General features: G+C 45.6%; 2 protein-coding genes across 5 annotated transcripts in view; one reads left to right on the plus strand and one right to left on the minus strand.

Annotated features, from left to right (window-relative positions):
• The window catches only part of LOC137654504 (alpha-ketoglutarate-dependent taurine dioxygenase-like), a 30,114-nt gene extending 29,972 nt beyond the window's left edge, over positions 1-142 (minus strand). The window contains exon 1 of the mRNA XM_068388177.1: positions 19-142. The gene's annotated coding sequence lies outside the window, so the exon portion shown is untranslated. The remainder of the gene's footprint in view (positions 1-18) is intronic.
• The window catches only part of LOC137654505 (distal membrane-arm assembly complex protein 2), a 347,277-nt gene that overhangs the window by 271,342 nt on the left and 49,150 nt on the right, over positions 1-26,785 (plus strand). For 2 of the 4 annotated variants that reach the window (XM_068388180.1, XM_068388182.1), the window contains exon 4: positions 19,442-19,611. In XM_068388180.1, coding sequence (XP_068244281.1) covers positions 19,478-19,611 — 134 coding nt within the window. In that variant the 5' untranslated portion in view covers positions 19,442-19,477. Of the gene's footprint in view, positions 1-2,380; positions 2,555-19,441; positions 19,612-26,785 lie in introns of those variants that run through there. The other 2 variants (XM_068388181.1, XM_068388183.1) reach the window with 2 other exon arrangements.

The following is a 26,785-nucleotide window of genomic DNA, read 5'->3' on the forward strand; positions in this document are numbered from 1 at the left end:
TAAATATTTATAACTCACCTTGCGTCTAAGGCTGCAAAAGCTTCAAGATGATTTCGTCATCGACAACAAGCTATAGATCTTAAATTCCTTATTCCTACCGATTGCTGAACGAAGTCAGGTCAGGTCAGGTTCTGGGGTGAGGCATAGCCTTTATAACGGCGCCTCCAACGCTTATCTTCTTGTACTGTTTTGTCTTTTCTTCCACATTGTTTAATACTTCATTTTTCTTTTCTATATTTGTTTCACTAAATAAAAATAATCCTACTATTTTCTTTGGGTCTTCGTCGTATGGTCAATGCCCGTAGTATCTCCTTGATAAATATTTGCAATTGCACTTATGATTTTGGTGTTAATTTTATATTCTTTTAAAACTTCTATTAATACCTCCCTTTTTACAGAGTCAAATGCTTTACTAAAGTCTATCGCGGTTACTATTAGGGGTTTCTTGTTACTATAGCTCTCTTCCACACAATACTGTAATATAAAAATATTGTCCTCTATCCTGCCTCCACCTGTAAATCCTGCTTGACATTCATTGTCTTCTTCATTCATTCTTATGTGGTTTTCTATTTCCTCTTTCACCATCATCATGAATATTTTATAAGAAATATTTAATAGAGCTATGGGTCTTAAGTCTTTTGCCATTGGCCTTCTTTTCTTTTCAATCATCTTTGTTCTTGACTTCTTCCACATATTTGGTTTTTCTTTTTCGTCCAACTCATTTTGATAACATTTCTGTAAGGTTTCAAGACATATTTTGCTTTTTCCTAGTGCCTTATATAGTTCGGGTTTTAGGCCATCTGGTCCTGCCGCTTTTTTTTTTTTTTTTTTTTTTTTACTGTGCTGTATCTCGAATTCTATTTTGTCTGCCTTCTATTTCGACGTCCAAAGAAACTCTGTATTCCTGCAACAATAACAAATCATATTAAGACCATGTCTGTGTTTTAATTAGCCCAAAATAATATAGTTTACAATTTAATTAAATTGTAGGAAATTATATGAATCCTGGGCAAGCCCAAGTTAATGTGATTCATTAAGAAATGATAGATCAAGATTACAATAATTTGGAAAAAAAAAAAGGCTTTGGCTGCTGGTCATGAATGTATCTGATAAGTGGATTATGACTAAATAATTACAAAAAGTAAAGCCTGAGTCTAGTTAATATAGATATGTACCAGACTTTAAACGACACAGTTAGAGATATTATAGATTTACACAATTAAAGCAAGGTTAAGGTAATAATTGTGCAATTCGTGACCATAGAAGGAAATATGGTGAGATTAAGTAAGGAACCTGATGAAGATGGAGAAATAATTAAGGCGATGACAGTTTGCATAAGAAACATTGCTTATTAAAATAACAGGGCCTTATCACTGACTAGACAAAAGCTTACGGACCATCAAGAGCAGAGGCCATGCCACTTTTTTTTCTTCTACTGTTAGGGTTACATTTTAAAAAAAAAATTGTTTTTCCTACATTAGTCCTAATATTATTGTAATGAATTTTCTGAAAGTATTGCCTAAAATATGTCTGGGAGCGTTGGAGAATGTAGAGGGACCTACAAAGACTCGGGGTCCTGTCATATATAGCATACAGAATTGGATAATTAAACCCTTAAGTAGTACTGGAGCTAAAGAATTCTGTCATACGACGGGAACTATTAGATTAAGTGCCGATTGTCTTCAGGAAACAGGAGGAAATGTATGTGGTTACAATACAGAGTTCCTTTATGATACCATTCAGTTAGAGAATACTAGAAGGAAAACGAATATTAATAGCAGAAAAAATTTGGCCACTAGGGCCAGGAAATATGTGGAAGGCTAAAAAATGCGCAAAGAATATAAGAAGTAAAAATGAAAAAAAAAAATCTCACTTAAAAAGAAACAAAAGAAGAAGGAAAAAGTAATGGTAATAATTAAACATCAAATAACAAATGGTTTAGCTTTATAAGTCAGACTAGGTTTTGAACGATAATTAAGTTATTTTATCATAGACTAGTATATGCATAAGAAAAAAAACCCTGAACAATGTAAATCTACGTTTGACCGAGCAGATTATACAAAATAGCTTACAAAACTGTTGAAAGAACATTTTATAGAAATATCAACATTGATTTTATAAAATTAATATGATTATACCGAAAAACAATGTTTATAGTTAAATTAAGATTGAACACGTTAAAAATAATTTATAGATATAGATTGAAACGAGTAAAACAAATTTTGAGAGGAAATAGGCCTACTATATAAAAAAAGATTTGCCGTCTATTATACAAAAATATGTGTAATTTTATGTAAGAGCCTTATCGAAAGATAAAAATGTATTAATTACTATATATTAATTAAGACTTCTCTAAAGGCATATGATACAATATAGAAGCAAACCACTTCGAATAAGAGAGCTGTTATATAGTGAATACCTGCAATTACTACTATTCTGCCAAAGTTGACCATTTTTTTCATTATTCTATTCCCTTCGCTGCGGTCATACTAGTCATACGTCAACTTCATCAGCTGCGATTTCATTAAAAGTAATGTATCTTCTTAAAAGTCTGGTAAATCACTTGATTCATTTATTTAAATTTCTTTAGAATGAATTTAAGTAGTTTTTACTATGTCGGGTATAGTGTGTAATATGTTGGGTCATTCATAAGCCAATCTGGTCACATATTTGGCCATTTCTTAACAATTGTGTTAAGACACCTCACAAACGAAAACATAATTCCTCCTTTTTTACATTCTCTTTGGCCAGTAATCTGACATCCTTAAATGCCTCCCATGTATGCTGTGATATTATGAAAAGGAGTCTTTGTATATTAGCGGCCAGTTCCTCACGCATTGATTAAAAATGGACTTAAATTTATGTTTCCCCCCTAACCTAACCTACAAGCCATTTCCTTGCCTACTTATCTATCGGGAAGTCTGAACAACCCCCCCCCCCTGCGCCCCCTTACACTACCGTATTCTAAGTTAGACATAATAATACATACAGGTGGCCGCTATCGTACATACACCCCTCTACAAAGATACATACATGCATATACCAAGGCATTTCCCCCAATTTTGGGGCGTAGCCAACATCAAACAAATGAAACAAAAAAGGGGACTTCTCTCTATGTTCCTCCCAGCCTGACAAAGAACTCAACCGAGTTCGGCTGGTACTGCTAGGGTTTCACAGCCCACCCTCCCCTGTTATCCACCACAGATGAAGCTTCATAACGCTAAATCCCCTACTGCTGCTACCTCCGCGATCAACCAAGGTCCCGGAGGAAGCAGCAGGGCCTACCGGAACTGCGTCACAATCGCTTGCCATTCATTCCTATTTCTAGCACGCTCTCTTGCCTCTTTCACATACGTCCTCCTATCACCCAGAGCTTCCTTCACTCCATCCATCCACCTAAACCTTGGCCTTCCTCTTGTACTTCTCCCATCAACTCTTGCATTCATCACCTTCTTTAGCAAACAGCCATTTTCCATTCTCTCGACATGAGATACTAGGAGTCTACAAAGATACTAGGATAAATATTTACTGTAGAGTAATATTCATATTGAAGAGGGTGAGAAATATTCGTGGTGTGACATCGCTATCTGTTTAGGATCCAAGAAGACAGGTTGGAACTTAATGATTTATTGTAGTATCTCCATATTAAGTATGCATATCTCTGCTGCTTCAAGCCTTACAGTTAGTTGATGGCGGGAGACAGACAACAACAACTCCCAGAAGGTTCAACACAGTGGAATCAGATCAACACAGTAGAATGAAAGAGTAGTGTTACTCAATACACACCTGCGTATTTATCCTGTAGATACTTTCAACTGTTCCAAAATGATTTGTTGAGAGAAGTCCGTATTTTGAAAATTATTGATATTTTAAATTTCCAGAAGCTATGACTGAAAACATTTTTAAAACGGAAAGAAACACACGAGCACCTCCTCTCCTAAGGTTCCCCACCTAGGTAAGGTGGGGGAACTCGCCTACCAGGGAGAGTTACACCACCCTGCGACATCCCCCTAGACCACTTTATCCTTAGCTTACCCTAACACTAAGTCTCAACCCTGTGTTTGCTTTCCCCGAAGCCAGGTTTTTCTTTGAGGCTTATCTCCTAGTTTAGAATCTGAAAAATATGTATTTCCGGCATTTAGCGACATGAGAACCGTTCAAAATACCTATGAAATGCCAGTAAGACTTGTCCTTCCTCCAAAATGGAAATGACCTCTTGTTTTGAATGCCGTTATTACAGACATATTTCTTAAATACGTATCAAAGAACTGTTTCAAATGTGTGACATAGTTAAGGGAGGAGCTAGTGTTAAAAAGGGTGTAGCTTGTATAGGAACTGTGGAGATAGGTGATTAGCCAAGAGAAAGTCACATGACAGTAAAAACTCGTAATTGGATATAACAAATGGCTAAAAGTACTAATAATACAGAAAATGGGAAGTAATAAATAAGAAATCAGTCTGGACAGTAGAACCACCTGTCAGAAGTTTTAGGAAATGTTCTTAGAGTCATCTTTTGTCATGGTGTCCAAAAACAAAGGATTAAAAAGGGAATTTTTACGAAAGTAGGTATCCAAGTTATTCTTAAATGCCGAATTAGGGTTTTGATTTTAAACTAGTGTTTTAGCAGGGCTATATTAAATTATGTTGGTAAAAACCAGTTTAGGTATACTGTACAGTACTGTATTGTGCTATAGTAAAGTAAATCCAATACTTCCGTATACTGGATTATATGCAAACTTTTTCAGTTTCATTCAAGCATTATAAAGCATGAATTGAAAGAATAATTTTAATTCATTAAAAGTAAAAGTATAAATCAATCCTAGTATAGTCACTGATTAGATATTGAAATTTAAAAAATCATGCTAGTAAATTGTAAATATTGCATTTTCAGTGTTGTGAAATAGCTTTTGTTTAGAATTGAAAAAAATTTGTATTTAAAGTTTATAAAAATCATTTGTTCTAGCACAAATGCAAACCTTCGTACTTTACATAGGATTACATAGGATAGAATATCAGTGTAGCTGGAGTACTAGGTACGGTTATTAAACTTTTATAATGAGTTGTAAACAGGTGGCCAGTATTTACCAGCTGTGATCGGGAAGCTCTCCCTCATGTTTGCTCACTGAGCACTCGCTTTGAATTCAGCCGTCAGTGAGAGCAGACATTCTTCCATGGACTGGAGTTTTGGCTTATTAAATTTTTTTTTTTCCCAAAGTGTTAGTGATTGTTTGTTGGGTATACCTGCGGATATGCGGACTTTCCCGGGCGGTGTCGGGACAACATTGCAGCACCTTCATGAGTGTAAAGGAGAAGAATCCCCACCCATTGTGCCCTGCCAGCAGAGGACACTCCTGCAGACAGGTCTCTCCATGTGACATGTCGGGAGTGGTCACTCTCCCAGTGGCTGGCGTATGACAGGAGGAGGAAGAAGAGGGCCAAAGGGGATTCTTACCCTTCCGGGTCATCCTTGAAGTCGAAGAAATCCTGACCTCTTCCTCTGATCCCTGGTGTGCTTCCCTTCGACCCTTCCCCATCGATTTCTTTTAGAAGCCGAATGAAGAAGAGTGGTGGGTCTTTAATTTTATGCTAATTCTCGAGTCTGGAAGACCTTCCCATTTCCCCTCAGAGAAACGGGAAGACTTCCCTCTCGGGAGGAGGCCTCATCTGGTTTACAGGTTAACAATGCCTTGCAAGTAATATGAACCTCCTTGGGACTGCAAGGCCCCCTTCCAAGGAGTTTTTGGTGATGGCACTGGCTTCAAAGGAAGCGCAGAAGTGTTTCTGCTCCGGCACTAGACACCTTTGGCTTGTCTCCATCAAGAACAGAGAAGAGAGTCTCTCCATCTGGGGCTTCTCCTTTTGAAGTCATCTGACATCACTCCAGTCTCTGTGTCACCTCTAGAGACTAGCAGAAGAGGCATGCTTAGAGTTAGCATGTCTCCTGCGCGTCCTCCCTCTCGGAAGCAGCACACGCTGCCTGTATATAAGAAGCCACACTTATCATATAAATACTTGTGTTGGCAAGCTACATGTCTATCAATTCGCATGCAGTCATAGATGCGCGAAAACACCTGAGCGCTCTAACCTTTTTGAGCATCCTAGCTCTCCTGAGCACGCACATGGTCTAACTGACCTGCCCCCACTGGATAACCCCTCCTCACCTGAGCCTGGTGCATACGCAGCCTGTGAGAGGTTAGGAACAGGTGATTTACCATGCATGCATCTCACCACTTTGTGCGCTATCCAGACACCTCTCACCACTTTGTGCGCTATCCAGACACCTCTCACCACTTTGTGCGCTATCCAGACACCTCTCACCACTTTGTGCGCTATCCAGACACCTCTCACCACTTTGCATGCAACCCAGATGTGCCTCAACACCTTGCACGGCACCCAGACACGCCTCAACACTTCATGCACTATCCATGCACTATCCAGACGTGCCTCAACACTTCATGCGCTATCCAGACATGCCTCATCTATTTGCATGTCACCTATGTGCTCTCCACAGGATTCAAGATGCTCCCTTGCAGCGCGCACTTCGAGGATGGAGCACAGTGCAGTAATCTCTTTGGAGAGAGAGAGTTTATGCATGTGATAGCGAGAGTATGCACTGTCAAGCCTACGCTCATGATCTAGACTTACATATCTACTTGATAGACCTCCTAGACTGACAGAGATGTGACTGTCGACATCAAGTCACGCCTTTGGGTAACCATCGTCCTCGAACCCATTGCGATACTAGATCACCAATGGTAGTGTCTTACGTTGACAACTACTGGTTGTCTCCCATTTACAATTACCGGTTGTCTCCCATTGAATTAATTTTGACTTCACTCTCTCTCCTCGGAATCGAAGAGTTCCCAGTAGGGAACGTCTCCAGTCTCCTTCAGAACGGAGCAGATTCCATTCAGATCCCAAGTTTCGTGACACCTCAGAGAATAGGAGGTTACCATCTAACCCCTTTCACTTTCCTCTGAGGGCTTACGCATTGGAGAAAGTAAGGATCTTTGGTTCATACCAAAGAACAAGGCTCCCCTTGTCCCAGAAAAGGATTCTCGAGGTTTCCAGGGAACTCAAGACTGAATCCAGACCTGATCCCCTCAAAGAAGAGAGGAGTGTGAGATGTATTTGTCTCTTGACCCCTCCCTATATCAGCCTGGTACGCTAGCCCTCACCGACGTGCCATTACTCCTGCGCGCACGCGCCATCACACGCCTACACGCGTGCAACCAACACGCACAATCCAGCGCTCTCCTGCGCGCCAGGTCTCTCCCGCACGCACACACCAGGACATGCGCGCCCGGCAATCGCCCTTACACACGCGCACCAACACTCGCCTGCGCGTGCCAACAGGCACAGGTGCAGGAACTACTCCCGGCCAGGTCACCGTCGCCTCATTCCCCTCCCTGCAAACACATTTCAGCGTGCCCTTCGGGAGAAGGGAAACAGGCACCAGCAGAGGTGTTCAGTATCCCTAAACTGCTTTCTTCTAAGGCGGACCCACCTATTACGGTGACTCCTTGTAGGGAACCTTCGGTCCCTTTCCATTCAGGGGATCTGTCTGACAGTGCTTCAGTCAGTCAGCAGCCTTGGTTCAGTGCCTTAGTCAGAGCCGTAACACAGGCATTCAATCCTGCCCTGTCCGGCGGCTTGTCAGAGCAGCCAATAGCTTTGGACCCGCGACACAGAACCATGGCTTCCTCTACCCCGTTAAAGAGGAAAAGAAGAGTTTCCGCCATGGTCACTTCCCCGAGGGTGAAGCTGACTCCGAGCAGACCATCAAGGCTAGTCCCTCCAGTATCTCCCCAGGGATACTCTTCCTTCCTGTCTGATGAGGAGGATACTCAACCCCCTCCTTCATCAAGGGAGTGGCGTGAGGAGAGGCCCTTCTCCATTCCACCGTTGGAGGAAACCTCCCTTCACACAGAGAGTTACCCTCAGTCAGAGATCAGGAGGGACACAACACACAGGCCTTCGATGTTGGAGTCTTACCTCCTTCCTCGAAAGGAGTCCAAAGACTCCAAGACTCTGCCAAAGTCCTCTGCCAGGACAACAAGAATGGAGACAGCCAGCCACTCGAGGAATGTTCACGACTCACCCCAAGAAGAGCTCTTGGGGATGGAAGATGGAGACTTCGCTGCAAGTCCAACATCAGGAGTAGAACAACAAGAGTCAGAACATGCATTCTGGCAGGTCCTGACTCTTATGAGGGTTCTCAACGGGTTTTCCGACCCAGAGATACTCCCTCGAGAGGGCAAGGACGCGGTCTTAGACCCCGTCTTCGGCACTCAGAAACCCTCAAAGACCAGTGCAGCCCTGCCCTGGTTTTAAGGGTTGAAGAGTACCAGGGATAAGATTGCCCAACAGCTTTCCGATTTTGCCTCCTCCAACTGTGCCGGCTCTATGAACAAGTTCCTCCCACCTCGTGTACAACAGAGGAGGTACTTTGAGATCCTGGAGGAGCCCAGTTCAGCTCTTCCACTTCACCACTCTCTGGAAGAGCTAACCAGGGATCCCTCTTGAGAAAGACTCCAGCCGGCAGGTCGCGTTCTCAGCGGCCGAAGTCCTTAACCAGGAAAAGGTCACTAGGTATGTGATGCAAGCTACTTCGTGGCTGGACACCTTGTTAGGGACCTTGGGAATCCTGGTACGATCCGAGGATTTCTCCAAGGAGCGTACCAGGAAGGCAATGGAGACCTTTCTCCTCTCAGGCACTCGCACGATGGGAAAGGCAAAAAGTCCTCCTGAGGAGGAAAGAATCCTAGAGGGAGCAGCCGAGGCTGCAAATGCTAGGATAGGCATTCCCCGTGCATCTCCACCAGTGGGAGGATGCCTACAAAGTTGCTCAGACAGGTGGAAGCAACTCGGGGCCGATTCCTGGACAAACTCCGTGATTCGTCTAGGATATCGCGTCCCGTTCATGACATCTCTCCCTCCCCTGACCAAGAATCCAAGTGTCAATAGATTCCCTTGCCATGGGATCGGCAAGGAGGCAGGCCCTTCGGGTAGAAGTTTAGACCCTGTTGAAGAAGAGTGAGGACACTCTCCAAGAGGTCCTCGATGGGTCCCCAGGCTTCTTCAGTCGACTCTTTCTTGTAAGAAAGGCGTCTGGAGGCTGGAGACCAGTCATCGACCTCTCAGCCCTGAACAAGTTTGTCAAACAAACTCCGTTCAGCATGGAGACGGCAGACACAGTCAGGCTGGCGGTAAGACCTCAGGACTTCATGTGTACACAGGACCTAAAGGACGTGTACTTCCAGATCCCAGTCCATCCGTCTTCAAGGAAGTACTTAAGATTCAGCCCAGCCTAGACAACAGAAAGTACCAGTTCAAGGTGCTGTGCTTCGGTCTTTCCACAACACCTCAAGTTTTCACCAGAGTGTTTGCCCTAGTGTCATCTTGAGCACACAGGATTGGCATCCGTCTCCTCCGTTATCTGGACGACTGGCTAATCCTAGCAGACTCGGTGTCAACCCTTCTTCAACACCGAGACAAACTTCTGAGACTTTGCCAAGATCTGGGGATCATGGTAAATCTCGAGAAGTCATCCCTGCTTCCTACACAGAGACTGGTACCTAAGCATGATTATAGACACCAATCTCCACAAAGCCTTCCCATCAGACGACAGGAAAACAAGGCTGAGAAAGGTCGCAAGACCTTTTCTCAGACGAGAAGAACTTCCACCCCAAATGTGGGTACGTCTCCTTGGTCACCTTTCATCACTGGCCCGTCTAGTTCCCAATGGTCGCCTCAGGGTGAGATCCCTCCAGTGGAGACTCAAGTCCCGGTGGAATCAGACTCGCGATTCCCCAAACATCCGGATCCCCATGGGATCAGCGAAACTGACGGACTTCGAGTGGTGGGTGGCAGACGAAAACCTACGGAAGGGAGTGGATCTTCTCGTCCTCCCCCCAGATTTGATGCTGTTCTCAGACGCTTCAAAAAAAGGGGGGGGGGGGGCGCACGTGCTGCACCGCATGACCTCAGGCCTCTGGTCAGAATCAGAAGAGTACCTCCACATAAATTTTTTAAAGATGAAGGCAGTCTTTCTGCCCCTTCAACAGTTCCAACAGTTCCTGGCGGGCCACTCAGTGGTGGTGATGAGCGACAACACCACAGTAGTGGCTTACATCAACAAGCAAGGAGGTACTTTTTCGCAGCAACTATCCCATCTAGCAGTAGAGATACTGAGATGGGCCGAGATCCACTCGATACCGCTATCGGCATGCTTCATTCCGGGCAAAAGGAATGTGCTCGCCGACAACCTGAGCAGAGCATCTCAGATAGTGAGTACCAAGTGGTCAATGGATCATCTAGTAGCCAACAAAGTCCTGACTTTGTGGGGTTCTCTGACAGTGGACCTCTTCACAACGGCCCTGAACTCCAGGCACCCTCTGTATTGTTCCCCAGTCCCAGACCCCAAGGCTCTCTGGCAAGATTCATTCCAACAACGGTGGGACAACATCAATGTTTACGCCTTTCCCCCGTTCTGTCTGATGAGGAGGGTACTCAACAAGACCAGAACATTGGTCAATCTTTCAATGACCCTCATAGCTCCGCTATGGCATCACGCAGAATGGTTTCCGGACCTTCTGCAACTCCTAACGGAGCCCTCAAGAGAACTCCCTCCATGGCACAATCTACTCAAACAACCACATGCCAACATATTCCACAAAGTCGTACTTCACGCCTGGAGACTATCCAGCATCTCCTCTCTCGGAGAGGATTTTCGCAACAAGTTGCGACTACGATGTCTGGATACCTGCGAAAGTCATCAGCAGCAGTCTACCAGGCAAAGTGGAAAATCTTCTGTATTTGGTGTCGTGGAAGGGGTATTGCTCCTCTCGATGCCACTATTTCAGCAATAGCGGAGTTCCTCGTGTATTTGGGTGAAGAAATGCGCCTGTCAGTCTCGGCAGTAAAAGACTATCGCTCAGCCTTAAGCCTCGCCTTTAGACTGAAAGGAATGGACATGTCTTCATCGCTAGAACTTTCCTTACTCATACGGATTTATGAACTTAGATGTCCTCAGTCAGAAGTGAGACCTCCCACATGGAACGTGGTTCGAGTTCTCAGGTCTCTTAAGAGACCTCCCAATGAACCATTACACCAGGCAACTGATTGCCACCTGACTTGGAAGATGGTGTTCCTGTGAGCTTTGGCTTTGGCCAAACGAGTCAGTGAACTTCATGGTTTCTCATACGACATCGCCCATTCAAGGGGATGGGGAGAGGTAATGTTCAGCTTCGTCCCTGAGTTTATTGCTAAGACTCAGAACCCGGGAGTAGCAGATCCACGATTCGACTCCTTCCGGATTTCTAGTCTCCGTTCTGTAACAGATGACCCAGACCATCTCTTACTATGCCCAGTGATGAGTTTGAGGCTGTATCTTAAGAGAACAGCCACAGCCCGTCCCCGTGTGCCTGCACTATTCGTCAGCACAGGAAGGACCAAGAAGAGGGTCACCAAGAACACCATCTCAGCATGGATTTGCAAGGTCATAGACCATGCATTGAATCCAGACCCTCCTCCTTCACGTCGCCCCAGAGCTCATGATGTCAGAGGCGTAGCTACGTCCCTGGCATTCAAGAGAAACTTCTCAGTGACGCTGGTTCTTAAAGCGGGGTGTGGAATTGTCAGACCACATTCACATCCCACTACCTGCGAGACGTGACCCACAGGAGACTCGATACGTTCTCTATCGGTCCTTTGGTGGCTGGACAACAGCTGGTTTAAGATCTCAAGCTCCTTACTGGACAAGTAGCAGAAGGTTGAGGGCATTGTTACCCGGTTTTAGTCTGCGTGAATGAAAAGGTTTGACTGGCTCTTATTCTTTTCTTCATCCTCCCTTCTCTTGGTGTAAGCAGCATCCTGGGTTCTTTCTCTGCACAGCTGACCTGAAACCACTGCAGGTAAACCATGCTCCCTTGTGTACCTAATATGAAGACTAATACTGTTGCGTTCCCATACCCTGGCGAGGTGGTATTGGGAAAGTCCTGGTTATATAGTTTTTCCTTTTAAAGACTCTGAATAACTTTACCTGGACGGTCACACTTCTATATACCTCAACACACAGCTCGCGTAGGCCGCGGACTTTGCGTAGCAAGGTTTTAGGGAGGTGCAGGGACTCCTCATTTTTGAGTACGTACTGACATACTCAGATAAGGAGCCCCCAGGTAAAGCCAAAAGCCAGATCGGCAGGGACGTTCACCCTACCTAATGGGTGAGTCACCCCCTATTAAATAGCGTGTTTTGTATTCCAGTTACGGAACAAATGACAAATTCGTAGATAATTTGTATTTTTCCTAACTATGCAAACCTTAACTATTTAAACAAACTTGCCCACCAGCCCTATCCCCCTTGAAGTCCTACCTCCAAGCAAGGTGAGCTCAATCACAGGTGTGAAAGGGGGGGGGGGGGTAGCAAGCTACCCTCCCCCACCCCCTCTAACTAGCGGTATGGATAGTTAACCCTCGCTAAATTTTAATGGCTCATCATTTCAGCTACACCAAAAGTAATACCCCTATTAAATAGCTAAGGTTTGTGTAGTTAGGAAAAATACAAATTATCTACAAATTTATCATATCAAGGTGTGGCAACTGAAACTCTGCAGTTGGTGGTGTCAGCTGATTAGTCTAGTTCATTTAGATACTTGGAAGGGATTTGGCATGTTAATCCCATAGCTAGCTCAGGATGTGGAGGATGATGTCAAGAGTTATTTATTTTATGAAGTATTTTCTATATATGATAAGGTATTGAGTGGTTCTGAATTGATAGCTTATGATTCAAAGGTAGAGAGGGACAAAAGATTTATTATGTCTTTTTACAACCCAAGATATTTAAGAGCTGTAGTAATAAGTTTTCTGCCCTGAAGGATAACTCATTTGGTTATCAGTTAGGAATATGACTTATCCAGATACAGATGAAGCATGCTTAAAATATTTCCATGTTTGGGTCATTTAAATTATTCTATAATCCTCTTTTGTTTGTATTATTGAAATGGAATTTTCAAGATTTTGTGTATTGAATTCTAGGTTTTAAACATTAGACTTAGCTGGTGGATATATATATAGCTAACGTCTCTGACGTACGGCAGAAAATTCAAAACTCGCGGGCAATTGTAGATTGGGGAGCTAGGTGTACTACTAGCGCCACCACTCGCCAGGAACCATTCTATAATTCCTCAGTTCTTCTCTGCCGCTGTGGCGTCAACATTGGAACTTTCATGCTCGCGCATAACCTCCTGTTTTCTACAGCTTTGGTGAAGTACTTGTTTTTTGGTTAATGGCATTCGCTTGGTTGGATTTTCTTACGACTTTTCTTGAAACTTTTTGATTTGACTATTTTTTACCCTTGCTTGTTTGATATCTCTCTGGGTATTCCAAAATGGCCGACCCTTCCCCTGTGTAAAGGAAATGTGTTAAAGGCTGTAAGACCCGCCTTCCTAAGGCCTCGATTAATCCCCACTCTATTTGTAACAAATGTAGAGGTAAAATATGTCAGTTAGGGGATCGATGTGATGAGTGTGTAATTTTATCTGATACCGAGTGGCTTGAATATGAGAAGTACACTAGTAAGTTAGAGAGAGATAGGGTTAGAAGAAGCTCTTCTCATTCTAGAGAATTTTCCTCTCCCCATGTACCTGTACCTATTCCTTCCCCTGTAGTGGTAGTCCATGAACCCCCTACTAGCACTAACGAGCCTTCACTGATGGACATAATGAAGGCGATTCATGCCCTTGGTGCCAAGGTCGAGTCGCTTGCTACGGACAGGAACCAGCTAATGTCCGACGTTAAATTGTTGAAAAGTGCCAGTGTTAGTGATAAAAGTGTGAAGAATGTGTTCAGTGTTGCGGAGGGTACGTCTGTTCGTACTTGTCGTTCACCCAGTCCGAGACCGCTTTCAAGCTCCCCAACCCCTGGGAGAAGGTATGTTAAACAACGAAAGGGAACGATAGGTTTTAACCAACGAACAGACGTCTCCTCACGAGTTGCAGTTGACGTTGCACGTAACGATCGCCCTTATCATGGGAGAGGTGAGGCTAAGTTCTCCTCATCCTCTGATGACGTTAACGTCAGTAGAAAGAACTGGCGTCAAGATTCCAGACCTCTAAAGAGGAAATTGATCTACAGTATTCAGATCAAAGTCAACGTCCTGGCTGCAGTCATTGGAGCAGTCCAGAACGTCTGCCTTCCTCGGATGAAGGTACACCTGCCAAACGTCCCCTTAAAACGTCTGGCATGGTTGCTCCGGAGACCCCTTTGCAAGGTCACGGTTCTGTGGTTTCGTCTGGACGTTCCAGATGTGACGTGAGTGCTGTTGCTCCCGTTGTCATCAATGACGTTGCGGAACGGACGTTACCGAAGTCACGCTCTGACACTCTTGTGACTAACCCTAATTTTAGCATGCTGCAGGACATGCAGACGAGACTTTCCTTTTTCATGCAGTCTTACCATCCAGCCCATGAACGGCAGGAACCCTCGCTTGCGGAGCGTCATGATTCTAATAAGCGCGACCCTTCTCACCATGCTTCCAAGTGTGAAGTTACACGTCACGCTGACGTTACCCCCAGTATTCAGCATGCTGCCAAACGTGACGCCGAGCGTCAGGTTCGACGAGATGTTGAATGTCAGTCGATGCAGCCCCGACGTGACGTCGATCTTCCTTCTCTTCCTGCTACCCATCGACAGGTTGATACAGGCTGTCAAGCTGTTCCACACAGTTCCCGATACTTTGTTGATTCTCCGCCTCGTAAGCACGTCGAACTTCTGGATGAAGTTTTTTCTGAGGAGGAAGCGGATGATCCCCTTTCCACAGCTGTACCTTTGGATACTTTGTCAGAGGAAGAGGAACCTAGATCCTCGCAACAATCTTTAGATTTTAAAAAGATTATGACTTTTTAAGGAAGTTTTTCCTTCACATTTTGTGCCTGTTGCTCCACGCTCTCCTCCTTCAGAGTTCACCTTGGGGACGTCTACACAAGCTCCCCTGTTTACTAAATTGGTGCTCTCTCGGTCGTCTAAGAGAGCTTTGCGTTTGGTGGGAGACTGGTTGCAGTCCAAAAGGAGTCTTGGCAAGTCAGCCTTTGCCTTTCCCCCAGCTAAGCTTGCTTCTCGTTCAAACGTCTGGTATGAGACCGGAGAAGTTCTTGGCTTGGGAGTACCTGCCTCTGCCCAGGGGGACTTCTCAAGCCTGGTAGACTCTCCTTGTCGTCTGGCCATGAGACATGCGAAGATTTTTTGGACCATTTCGGAACTCGACCATCTGCTCAAGGGCGTCTTCCGTGCCTTTGAAATGTTCATCTTTCTTGACTGGGCATTGGGAGCCTTGAGCAAGAAAGTGTCTGTTTTTAGTAATAATGAATCTGTGGTTCAGATTATGTCCTACATGGACAAAGCCGTAAGGGATGGATCTAATGAGCTTGCTGCTCTTTTTACGGCGAGTGTCCTTAAGAAGAGAGAGACGTTGTGCTCCTTCCTGGCTACGGGAGTTACTCCTTGCCAGAAGTCGGAGCTTCTGTTTGCACCGCTTTCTCGTTCGCTTTTTCCCCAAGAGCTTGTGAGGGAAATAGCTTCATCACTAGCCTTGAAGGACACCCATGACCTGATATCTAAAACGGCTCGCAAGGTGCTGCCTTCGTCGTTTTCAGGCAGCAGACCGAAGGTGGAAACCCCTGCATCGAGGTTCATTCCTCCCTTTCATGGTAGAACCTCCAACAGAGGCAACTCTCGCTCTGATGGAAGACGAGGTAAAAGGAGGGGAGCTAGATCAGGTCGTGGCAGAGTCTGACTGCCCTCAACTTCAGACAGCAGTAGGGGCCAGATTGAAGATCTTCTTGCAGGCTTGGGAGAGAAGAGGAGCAAATCAGTGGTCCATCATCTTGTTGAAGGAGGGGTACAAAATACCCTTTGTAAAGAAACCCCCTCTAATCCAAGAGCCGATATATCTCTCTCCCAGATACCGAGAGGATGCCAGAAGACAAGCTTTGCGCTCACAGGTTTCCCTTTTGTTAAAAAAGGGAGCTGTGGAAAAGGTGCTAAACCACCAGTCTCCAGGCTCTTACAACTGCCTCTTCCTAGTTCCAAAGAACTCAAGGGGTTGGAGACCAGTGCTGGATGTGAGCGCGCTCAATGCGTTCATTCTGAAATCGAAGTTCACAATGGAGACTTCCAAGTCTGTGCTAGCAGCAGTAAGGGAAGGCGACTGGATGGTCCCTCTAGACCTCCAAGACGCATACTTCCACATCCCGATTCATCCGACCTTCCAACACTATCTAAGGTTCATATACGGGAAGGAAGTTTTCCAATTTCGAGCTTTATGCTTCGGTCTCAGCACCGCCCCTCTTGTGTTTACGAAACTCATGCAGAACGTGTCGAGCTTCCTGCATTCGACAGGTATCAGAGCCTCCCTATACCTAGACGACTGGTTACTCAGGGCGTCGTCCTTCGATCGCTGTCTGAAGGATCTCAGATTGACTTTGGCCCTAACAAAGGAGTTGGGTCTCGTAGTCAACGAGGAAAAGTCTCAAACAATTCTCTATTTGGGGATGGAGATACGGAGTCTAGTTTTTCGGGCTTTTCCATCGCCCACGAGACTAGAACAAGCTCTCATAAAGATTCGTCTTTACCGAAGGAAGAGCATTTGTTCTGTAAGGAAGTGGATGAGTCTGCTGGGAACACTCTCGTCACTGGAGCAGTTTGTTTCCCTGTGGAGACTCAATCTTTGCCCTCTCTAGTTTCAACTCAACCAGCATTGGGACAAAGAGAAGGGCTTAGAAGCAGTGACCATTCCACTTCCAGAGACGGTCAAGAGTTGCCTGAAATGGTGGGACGACAATCTCAGACTTCAGGAAGGCCTGCCTCTAGCACACAAGAACCCAGACCATGTGTTGTGCTCAGACGCCTCGGACTCGGGGTGGGGAGCAACACTAGACAAACTAGAATGCTCGGGTCTATGGACCAAAGACTAGGAGAGTCTTCACATCAACCAGAAGGAGCTTCTGGCAGTTCTTTTGGCCCTTCAAAGTTTCGAAAGACTAATCCAAAACAAGGTATTGCAAGTAAACGCAGACAACACCACAGCATTAGCCTACATCTCCAAGCAAGGCGGGATCCACTCGCAGTCCCTTTACTTCTCTGCAAGGGAGCTTCTGGTTTGGACGAAGGAGAGAAACATCACCTTACTAACAAGGTTCATACAGGGAGAAAGGAACGTGATGGCTGACTGCCTCAGCAGAAGAGGCCAAGTCATTCCCACAGAATGGACTCTGCATCAGGAGGTTTGCGAGAAACTAGGGCGGATATGGGGACGTCCGTCCATAGACCTATTCGCAACCTCGAGAACGAAGAGGCTTCCAACATACTGCTCTCCAGTTCCAGATCGACGCATTCTTGCTGGACTGGTCTCACCTGGAAGTGTATGCGTTCCCCCCCTTCAAAATCCTTTACAAAGTCCTACAAAAGTTTGCCTCTCACGAAGGGACCAAGTTGACATTGGTTGCTCTCCTCTGGCCATCAAGAGAATGGTACACCGAGGTACATCAATGGATGGTGGACATACTAAGAAGCCTGCCAATGAGGTTAGATCTGCTCCAGCAACCGCACATGAAAAGGTTCCATCAAAACCTCCACGCTCTTCGTCTAACTGCCTTCAGACTATCGAGAGACTCGAGAGCTCGAGGCTTTTCGAAGGAGGCAGCTAGAGCGATTGCCTGAGCAAGGAGATCCTCTACCATCAGGATCTACCAGTCCAAATGGGAGGTATTTCGAGATTGGTGCAAAGTCACCTCAATTTCCTCGTCCGATACCTCTATAGCCCAAATAGCTGACTTCCTGCTACTCCTTAGGAGTGAACGTAACTTTTCCTCCTCTACCATTAAAGGTTACAGGAGCATGTTGGCTATGGTTTTCAGGCACAGGAACCCAGACCTCTCTAACAATAAAGACCTTCAAGACCTTCTCAAGTCTTTAGAGACTTCCAAGGAGCATCGGATAGTGACACCAGCTTGGAATCTGGATGTTGTCCTGAAATTTCTTATGTCAGAAATTTGAACCTTTACACTTAGCCTCTTTTAAAGATCTCACCTTAAAGACACTTTTTCTAGTGAGTCTAGCGACTGTGAAGAGAGTTAGTTAGGTTCATGCCTTCAGTAAGAACATCGGCTTCTGTACTGGCAAGGCAGTACGGTATGCTCCTTGCAACTTGGTTTCTTAGCCAAGAATGAGCTTCCTTCCCATCCATGGCCGAAATCTTTTGAGATTCCCAACCTGTCAGATGTGGTTGGTGACGAGATAGAGAAGGTTCTGTGCCCTGTGAGAGCTCTTAAATTTTACCTAGACAGAACCAAGAATTTACGAGGCGAGTCTGAAGCCTTATGGTGTTCGGTTAAGAAGCCCTCCTTACCGATGTCAAAGAACGCCTTATCGTATTTTGTCAAGTTCTTGATTAGAGAGGTTCACGCTCACTGCGGTGAGGCTGACCTTAGATTGCTGAAAGTAAGAACACATGAAGTCAGAGCTGTGGCAACTTCAGTGGCTTTCAAGCAAAATCGATCCCTATGAAGCATTATGGAGGAGTAAATCTGTGTTCACTTCACATTATTTAAAGAATGTCCAGACTCTTTATGAGGACTGCTACACTTTGGGACCATTCATAGCAGTGAGTGCAGTAGTGGGTGAAGGTTCTTCCACTACATTCCCCTAATCCTAATACCTTTTTTCTTCTCTTGAAACTATTGTGTTTTTGGTTGTATGTGGACACTGGGACAGTCTTCCGCAATATTTTTATTTTAGTGGGTGGTCAAACTTGTTTCTTGTGAGCGCCTAGATCAAGGGTATTGGTTGAGGTCCTGTCATAGGGGTGTTCACCCCAGATATGACAGCTCCTAGAGGTCTTTCAGCCCCCTGAGTGGATCACTGGGCTTCTTAAGGATAGCGGACTAATGAGGCAGAGAATCATAGAAGTCAGCTTCCTTATCAGGTACGAACCCTTAAGTTTGTTTTTATCAAAACTCTTGAGTTATATTCCTATGTTGTTTACTGCTGGTCTCTTACCCTCCACCAAGGGTGTCAATCAGCTATATATATATCCACCGGCTAAGTCTAATGTTTAAAAATGATACTTTCATTATAAAATGAATTTTTGAACATACTTACCCGGTGGATATATATAATTAATCTCCCTCCCTTCCGCCCCTCTAGAAACCTATGGGCAGAGAAGACCTGAGGACTTATGGAATGGTTTCAGTATCCTGGCGAGTGGTGGTGCTAGTAGTACACCTAGCTCCCCAATCTACGATTGCCCGCGAGTTTTTAATTTTCTGCCGTACATCAGAGACGTTAGCTATACAGTATATATATATCCACCGGGTAAGTATGTTCAAAAATTTATTATATAATGAAAATATAATTTTATCATATACAGTACTGTATTGTTTCAGGTCGTGTAATTTTGCCATAAGAATTATTGGAGAAGGATGAGTGTTAATCCTATTAGACACCATCTTATGAAAAATGCATCTAAAATAACAAGATCCAATTTCAGAAGAAACATTTATACCTCTGTCATTGATATGAAAGAAAAAGAGAAATGGACCCAGCATGAGGAAAAGTAAGTACTGTAACATCAATTTGTAGTTTGTTGAAGAAATAATCTGGTACAGTACTTACTGTTTCATTGTATGGAGTACAGCATTAAATACTTTTGTGGGTTAATTGGTAAGGCACAATATATTCTCAGCCCCCTCTTCGGATGGATACCAAAACTTCAGTGGAGACTAATACTGTATTGTATTTATTTGAAGATAGGAGCCAACAATCAGAGAAAGGCTGGCATTGGAAGTGATGATTTAAATCAGAAGTTTTTTTGCCATTGTTACTGATGGATTTGCATTTAATAGAAATTAGTTCTTGAAAACATTGACTTAGTTGATTCTGGTTATGAAATGGGTATGATTGGTCTTGACTTTAGTGCTGTTCTTGACGGGGTTGATTGTGAACCCCTTTTGTTCCTACATGAGTACAAACCTTCCTCTTTTGATATGAGAATTGATTCAAGCGCAGATGGAACTCGGCAGTTAAAAACTTATAAGAAGTTGATAGTCATAGCTGGTAGTGGTTGGCTGCAGGGAAGCCCTGTCCCTTCTGCTGGTCCACTGAACAGTCACTTTGATTCCTGCCGCCAACTAACACAGACGTGCTATTGGCGTCCACAAAACTTGGTTTCCTAAGACTTTTTCTTCATTTTCTTTTCAAGTGTGCACGAATATGTTTTGGTATGCTGAGGGTGAACATGCTGACCTTCCCAGGGGTGTCAGCAAAGTCTGGTACCATTTTGAGTAGGATAAAGTTGATCCACATTCGTTTTACCCTTCATGCAGGGATAACTTTTGCCGCTTGGAGTCCCCCTATAAGAAGTGTAGGGAATGGTCGCCCTCCCAGTGGCAGTGGTAGTGATATGGCAGGTGGCAGAAGAAGGAGAAGTGAGATTTCTCCCCCTCGGGCTCGTTTTCAAGATCAAGGATTTAACCCTTCCACCCTCGATATTCTGTCCTCTGGTCCTTTCCCCCGATGATCTCTTCGCGAGGCAAGTCGGAGAATGGTAGTGCCAAATTAACAACTAAGCAAATCTTGTGGTCGGGACACTCTTCTCTTTTCCCAAGCAAAACAGAAGGGCCTCTCCCTTGGTAGGAGCCATTTATTCCAGATGTTCCTATTGATATCTATATGCAATGCTTCTGGTCATCCCTGGTGTTGCAGGGAACCCCCCCTCCAGAGAGCGTCTTGCTTTCGCACTGGTTTCCCCATCGGGGTTAAGTCTGCGCTTCATTTTGGCCTTGAGCTGGCTTCCAAATTACTGGTTAGCCTTCCACTCTTGGAATATGCCGCTTCTTCCCAACTTCCCGAGCGTTGCCCAGAGAACTCATCGGAAAGAGGAATGAGTTCTCCCTCCTTAAAGAGACCTCGCCATTCATCCGTAGATTATGAGCTCACTTGGTCTTGCTTAACTGCTGAGCTGCATGTTTCCTCCCCTCCTACACACCTCACAAGCAACATGCTCCCAAGCACTCAGAACGGTTGAAACACTACTCGCCTGCCTCAGCTGAGCGCTCTGGCTCATGCATGCGTTCATCTTCTGTGGATAATCTTGCTTCCCCAGATGTTGCTTCGTTACTAGTGCACTAATGAGAGCTCACAATCCTTCGGGTTCTCCTCCACAGTCTACAATGTAGTGCTCTCACATGCACAATACTAGCCCAATCAATCATTGCTTTTGCAAACATAAGAGCTCGCCATCAACACACCCACATTGATGCACCTAAGATTACCGCGTACGTTGAGACACTGCAATGATTCGCGCATGCTGATTACTATGGCACGTTTCCCTCTAGGGGAAGGAGAGACTGTTGCCCCTGAGCATATGATCACAATTTCAAGTGACTATCAAGGGCACACAAGGGCTGTGATGATGGTTGTCTGTACGTTCAGCTCGCCATAACACTCTAGATGCGCTATTGCCACTGTTATTTCTGAGAGGTATAAGACGAGTTCCAAAGATGCATACAAGTGCATGAATTCCACGCGTCTTCAGCGCAACCCGTTGACTGTAATCGAGCGCAGTGAGTCTACTCCTGTGGGAAACTCGTAAGTAGAGTTTCTTGGCCAGATATGCCACCCGCTGCCAGATCTGTGATGGATGCAGGATTTTTGCTCTTCAAAACAGAACATTTTTCCCATTGACCTACATACAGGTTCCCGGGGTTAACAAGACCTAACAGAGAAGGCTAGGCTTGTTGATTCTAGAAGGATGATGACACTACTTCCACTCCAGGATTGTTTTTGCTACAGCCTATGTAGTTAGTTTTTGTTATATTAGGAATTTAGTACTACTAATTCCTTTTATGGGATATTAGAAATCCATTTAATTCTCTGTTCAGAATAACTATTTCAGGCCTAACCTACCCTATTTCAAACCCTAATCTAACTCCCTAAGTGGTAACTAGTGGTTTTAATGCACTTTTCAGTAAAGCCTAGTGATACACCGTATCTATCATATGGGTTCTTGCAAAGTCTCAAATTCTGTATATATTTTGCCCTTCAATAGACACAAACATTGATCTCCCACATTTCTACCTGATCTTTTAGACTACAGGTACTAGAATTTGTGAGGCTTAAAACTGAGGTGGTAGCCCATATCATTGTATCTCTCTTCTCGATAACATACAGTAAGTACAGTACCTCCAAACCTCTGCTTATCCCTTATGTGCCAAGAGGTTAGTCTAGATATTTTATTACCCCTCTCATAAAATAAGCTCTTTACTTCTTATCATTCTCACTGTTTGCCATGGTTCATTAGGTGTTAAAAAATTGGGATTTCTGCCAATAGCAGGATAACACTAATACTAATAGCTCCTTTCTGGGCACAGAGAGAATGGTTCATAGATCTATGGTGCAGGTTGTTGGAGTGTCCAAGAACGTTGCTGTACAAAGCCAATCTGCTCAAACAACCTAATGAAAGATTTCTCAGAAACAGAGTGATGCATCATAATGTGAATGTACATGGATAATAACTTATTTTACTATAAAATAAGTACAAGTAGAGTAAGAATGTGTGTTTTTATAGTTTCTGTGACTTCAAATATATCAATAATGTGTTCACTTAAGTTTCATAGTAACAAAATCCCAAAATAGACAGACTTTCTCAATGTCCAAGAAATTACTGTTATTTCGTATGGAGAAATTGTGTTTGGTTAACATAATTTCTGTTAACACAACCTCTCTAGGAACATAACCCTCGTGTTAACGGGGAGTTAACTGTATGTAGTTTTCCGTATGAATTTAGTGAATGAATTATTACAGTATACGGTACTGTACTGTACAGTATATGGCCTACAACAGCCAGAAGAGAAAATCATAAGACAGATCATCATCATCTCCTACTTCTATTGACGCAAAGGGCCTCGGTTAGATTTCACCAGTTGTCTCTATTTTGAGCTTATAAATCAATACTTCTCCATTCATCATCTCCTACTTCACACTTCATTATCCTCAGCCATATAGGTCAGGGTCTTCCAACTCTTCTAGTGCCTTGTGGAGCCCAGTAGAAAGTTTGGTGAACTAATCTCTCTTGGGTAGTGTGAAGAGCATACCCAAAGCATCTCCATCTACCCCTTACCATGATATCCACATATGGCACTTGGGTAATCTCTCTTATAGATTCATTTCTAATCATTTCCTGCCATTTAACTCCCAATAATCTTCTGAGGACTTTGTTCTCAAACCTACAAAATCTGTTGGATATTATTTCATTGTCATACCACGACTCATGTCCATGCAGTAATACCGATCTCACTAAATTGATATATAGCTTGATTTCTATATGTAATTTCAAGCAATTTGATTTCCAAATTTTACTTAACCTAGCTATTGTCTGATTTGCCTTTTTCAATCTTTTATTGAACTCCAATTTTAAAGATCTTCTATTAGAGATCATCGAATCTCTTTTTTTTTTAAATTTCTCAATTATTTTTGAATTTATTTGTTCCGTAACTGGAATACAAACGACGCTATTTATTAGGGGTTATACTTTCGGCGGAGCTGAAATGACGAGCCATTAAAATTTAGCGAGGGTTAAATACCCACACCACTAGTTAGCGGGGGTAGGGAGGGGAGCTTGATACCACTCCCGTTCACACACCTGTGATTTAGTCACTTTACTTTTGGCGGTTGTTTCCTCTCTCCCTCCTCGCCTATTCTGGACTACCATTAATTTTTGTTTTTTAACTTAATTTTATTCCGTAACTGAAATACAAACCACGCTATTTAATATGGGTAATTACTTTCGGCGTAGCTGAAATGACGAGCCATTAGATTTTTAACGAGGGTTTACTACCCCACCGCTAGTTAGTGGGGGGTAGGGAGGGGTAGCTTGCTAACCCCCCCCCCACACACACACCTGTGATTTAGCTCCCTTTGCTATCGGCTCGGGTGACGGTTGGATGTGTCCGCTTTCACCCTTTCTTTTGTTGATCCGCCATTATTAATCTTTCTTGCTTTTTCTTTTTCCAGAATGTTTGTGAAGTTGGCCTCTGCCATTATGCGTAAGCGTCCTGGTTGACCTGACCGCCCTTGTGGCACACTTATGTCGGCGGTCGACATGGATCCCCACACCTTGTGTCCTCATTGTAGGGGCCAACGGTGTGATAGTGTTAACATATGTGGTGAGTGTAGGGAGTGGTCTGCCTCCCAGTGGGAGAGGTTTTCTCAGCACCGGAAGAAGAAGTCCAAACGGGATATTTCTCCTTCAAAGGTTTCTTTGAAAAGAGAAAATTCCAAGGACTCTTCCTCCGTTGCCCAAACCTCCTCCGAAGCTCCCACTCGATCGGTTTCTCCCGAAAAGCCGGCGAGTGGTAGCGTAGACCGTAGTTCTGTTGACCGATCCCGGGGTGTGGGAGAGGCAGTTGCCTCCCATAGCGAGGCAGCTCCTCCTCCTCCCCCGGAGGAGGATATTTCTTTGACTGTTAATAATAATGATTTATTACAGCTTTGGGCTTCCTTGGGGCTACAGAGTTCGCCCTCCAAGGAAGCTCTGTTTGACATGATCAAGTTGGGAGCAGCTGTCAAACAATCGCCGACGGTAGCAGAGATCGATCCTCTGTCTATCGTCGACGTTGTTGTGACAGAGGCTTCTGATGTGTTATCTCAAACCTCTGCTCCTGATGTTGCTGTGGTAGCTGAAGGCTTAGTTTCCCCCTCCGAACATCCTTAGAGGGAGGAATTAAGTCCTACGGTCTCTCCTGCCGGTGATTCTCCCCCTCGGGGGAGTTCACTCATAGAGACTCCTCTTCGGAGGGCTGCTGATGGTCAGCTTGCTGACCCTACGGCCCCCAGAGGGCATATAAGGTGGAAAGCTCGCCTTCCCCTTCGCCGTAGAGGTCTTCCTTCACCTCACAAGGGTGTTAGGAGGCGCCTCTTCGGCTCGTCATCTTCGCAGTCCTCTGCAGAAGAACCTCTTCATCGTTCACCGATCCTGCCAGCTAGATTCCTTGGACCTCTCCGGAGATCGTTCGCGATCTCCTTCGGTGGAAGGTCGTCCTTACACAGGACACGTTGACCTTCCACCCTCCAGACCTGCTGACCTGCCGTCACTGTTCCCGGCTGCCGATGCGCTGTGGGGGCCATCACACCCTATTATTAAACAGGCAACGGTCCCTTCGGGGCATAAGGGACTTGAGCACAAGATTGTGTCTCAGCCCCTAAGTGCCAGGTACTCCCTGCGCGCCAACGACCTGCAGCAGAAATTCCTGTCTTAGTGCGCCAGCGCTCACCTGCGCGCGTGCGTGCACTTGCTGTTGATCCTGCTATTACGTGCCAGGGTTCCCCTGCGCGCCCACGAATACCTGCGCGCCCCGGCAATAGTTTCTGCAATAGCGCGCAAGCGCTCTCCAATGATTCCTGTTTTAGCGCAACAGCGCTCTCCTAGGCGATAGCGCTTTCCTGCACGTCAGCGCACAAAGGAGGTTCCAGAGATAGCACACAGGCGCTCACCGGACCTCCAGCGCTCTCCAATGCCTCAACACACGACTGCGCACACGCGCACAACTGCTGTCATAGTGCGCCAGCGCTCGCCTGCGCACCAGCGCACAGCCCTGGAGTCTCCTGAGTTAGCGCACAGGCGCTCACCAGGACTTCAGCGCTCTGCAAACCAACAGCGCACGTCTGCGCACCCGCATCCTGACGCGCGCCATGCGCCCCCACGATCTCCTGCGCGCTAGGCATGCCCACGATCTCCGGATCTGGCCGTAGTTCCAGTTGCTCCTGGTTGCCAGCGCTCACCTGTGCGCATCTCCATCGCGCGCCCACAAGGTTGCGCAAGCGCGCCCTCGCCCACTGCTTCAGCCAGATACACGCGCCGCGCGCCCGCGCGCCCGCGCGCCCAATGTTTTCGCCCTCACGGGCCCTTCGGCAAGATCTTGCGCGCCCACGCGCGCGCGAACAATCGCCTTCGTACGCACGAGCGCTCATCCAGCCTCGTGCGCGCCACCTGTCATCGCCTGTTCAGGCCGCCACGCGTCATCGCCTGTTCAGGCCGCCACGCGTCATCGCCTGTTCAGGCCGCCACGCGTCATCGCCTGTTCAGGCCGCCACGCGTCATCGCCTGTTCAGGCCGCCACGCGTCATCGCCTGTTCAGGCCGCCACACGTCATCGCCTGTTCAGGCCGCCACGCACCATCGCTCGCCCGCGCATACGCGCCCGCGTGAACATTCTCCCGCGCGCGACTCAGGGCACGGCCCATCGCGCGATCCCCAGAGCGATCATAGGCGCGATCCCACAATTGAGGTCGCAGGACATCGCTTGGCCAGGTCATCATCGTCTTGTTCCCCACCCCGCAAGCGCAGAAGAGAAGTCTTCTCAGGTAGGGGTTGAGAAGAGTCTTCCACCATCACTGCTGGAGTCCTGTATCCCTCCCAGGAGGGAGCCGAAGGACTCGAAGACTTTGCCGAAGTCTTCATCAAGGATTAGACAGGAGCCAGCCAAGCCCTTGGAGAACGTCCGCGAGTCCCCCCAGGAAGAGCCTCTGGGGACAGGAGACTTTGCTGCCAGCCCTTCAGGAGGAGAGGTACAGGAGTCAGAACATGCGTTCTGGCAAGTTCTGACCCTCATGAGGAGTCTTAATGGGTTCCCGGATCCAGAGATTCCTCCTCGTGAGGGCAAGGACACGGTCTTGGACTGAGTCTATGGTACTCAGAAGCCCTCGAGGGCCAGTGCGGCTTTGCCCTGGTCA

Source organism: Palaemon carinicauda, chromosome 15 (assembly GCF_036898095.1).
Source record: "Palaemon carinicauda isolate YSFRI2023 chromosome 15, ASM3689809v2, whole genome shotgun sequence".
Classification (NCBI taxonomy): Eukaryota; Metazoa; Arthropoda; class Malacostraca; order Decapoda; family Palaemonidae; genus Palaemon; species Palaemon carinicauda.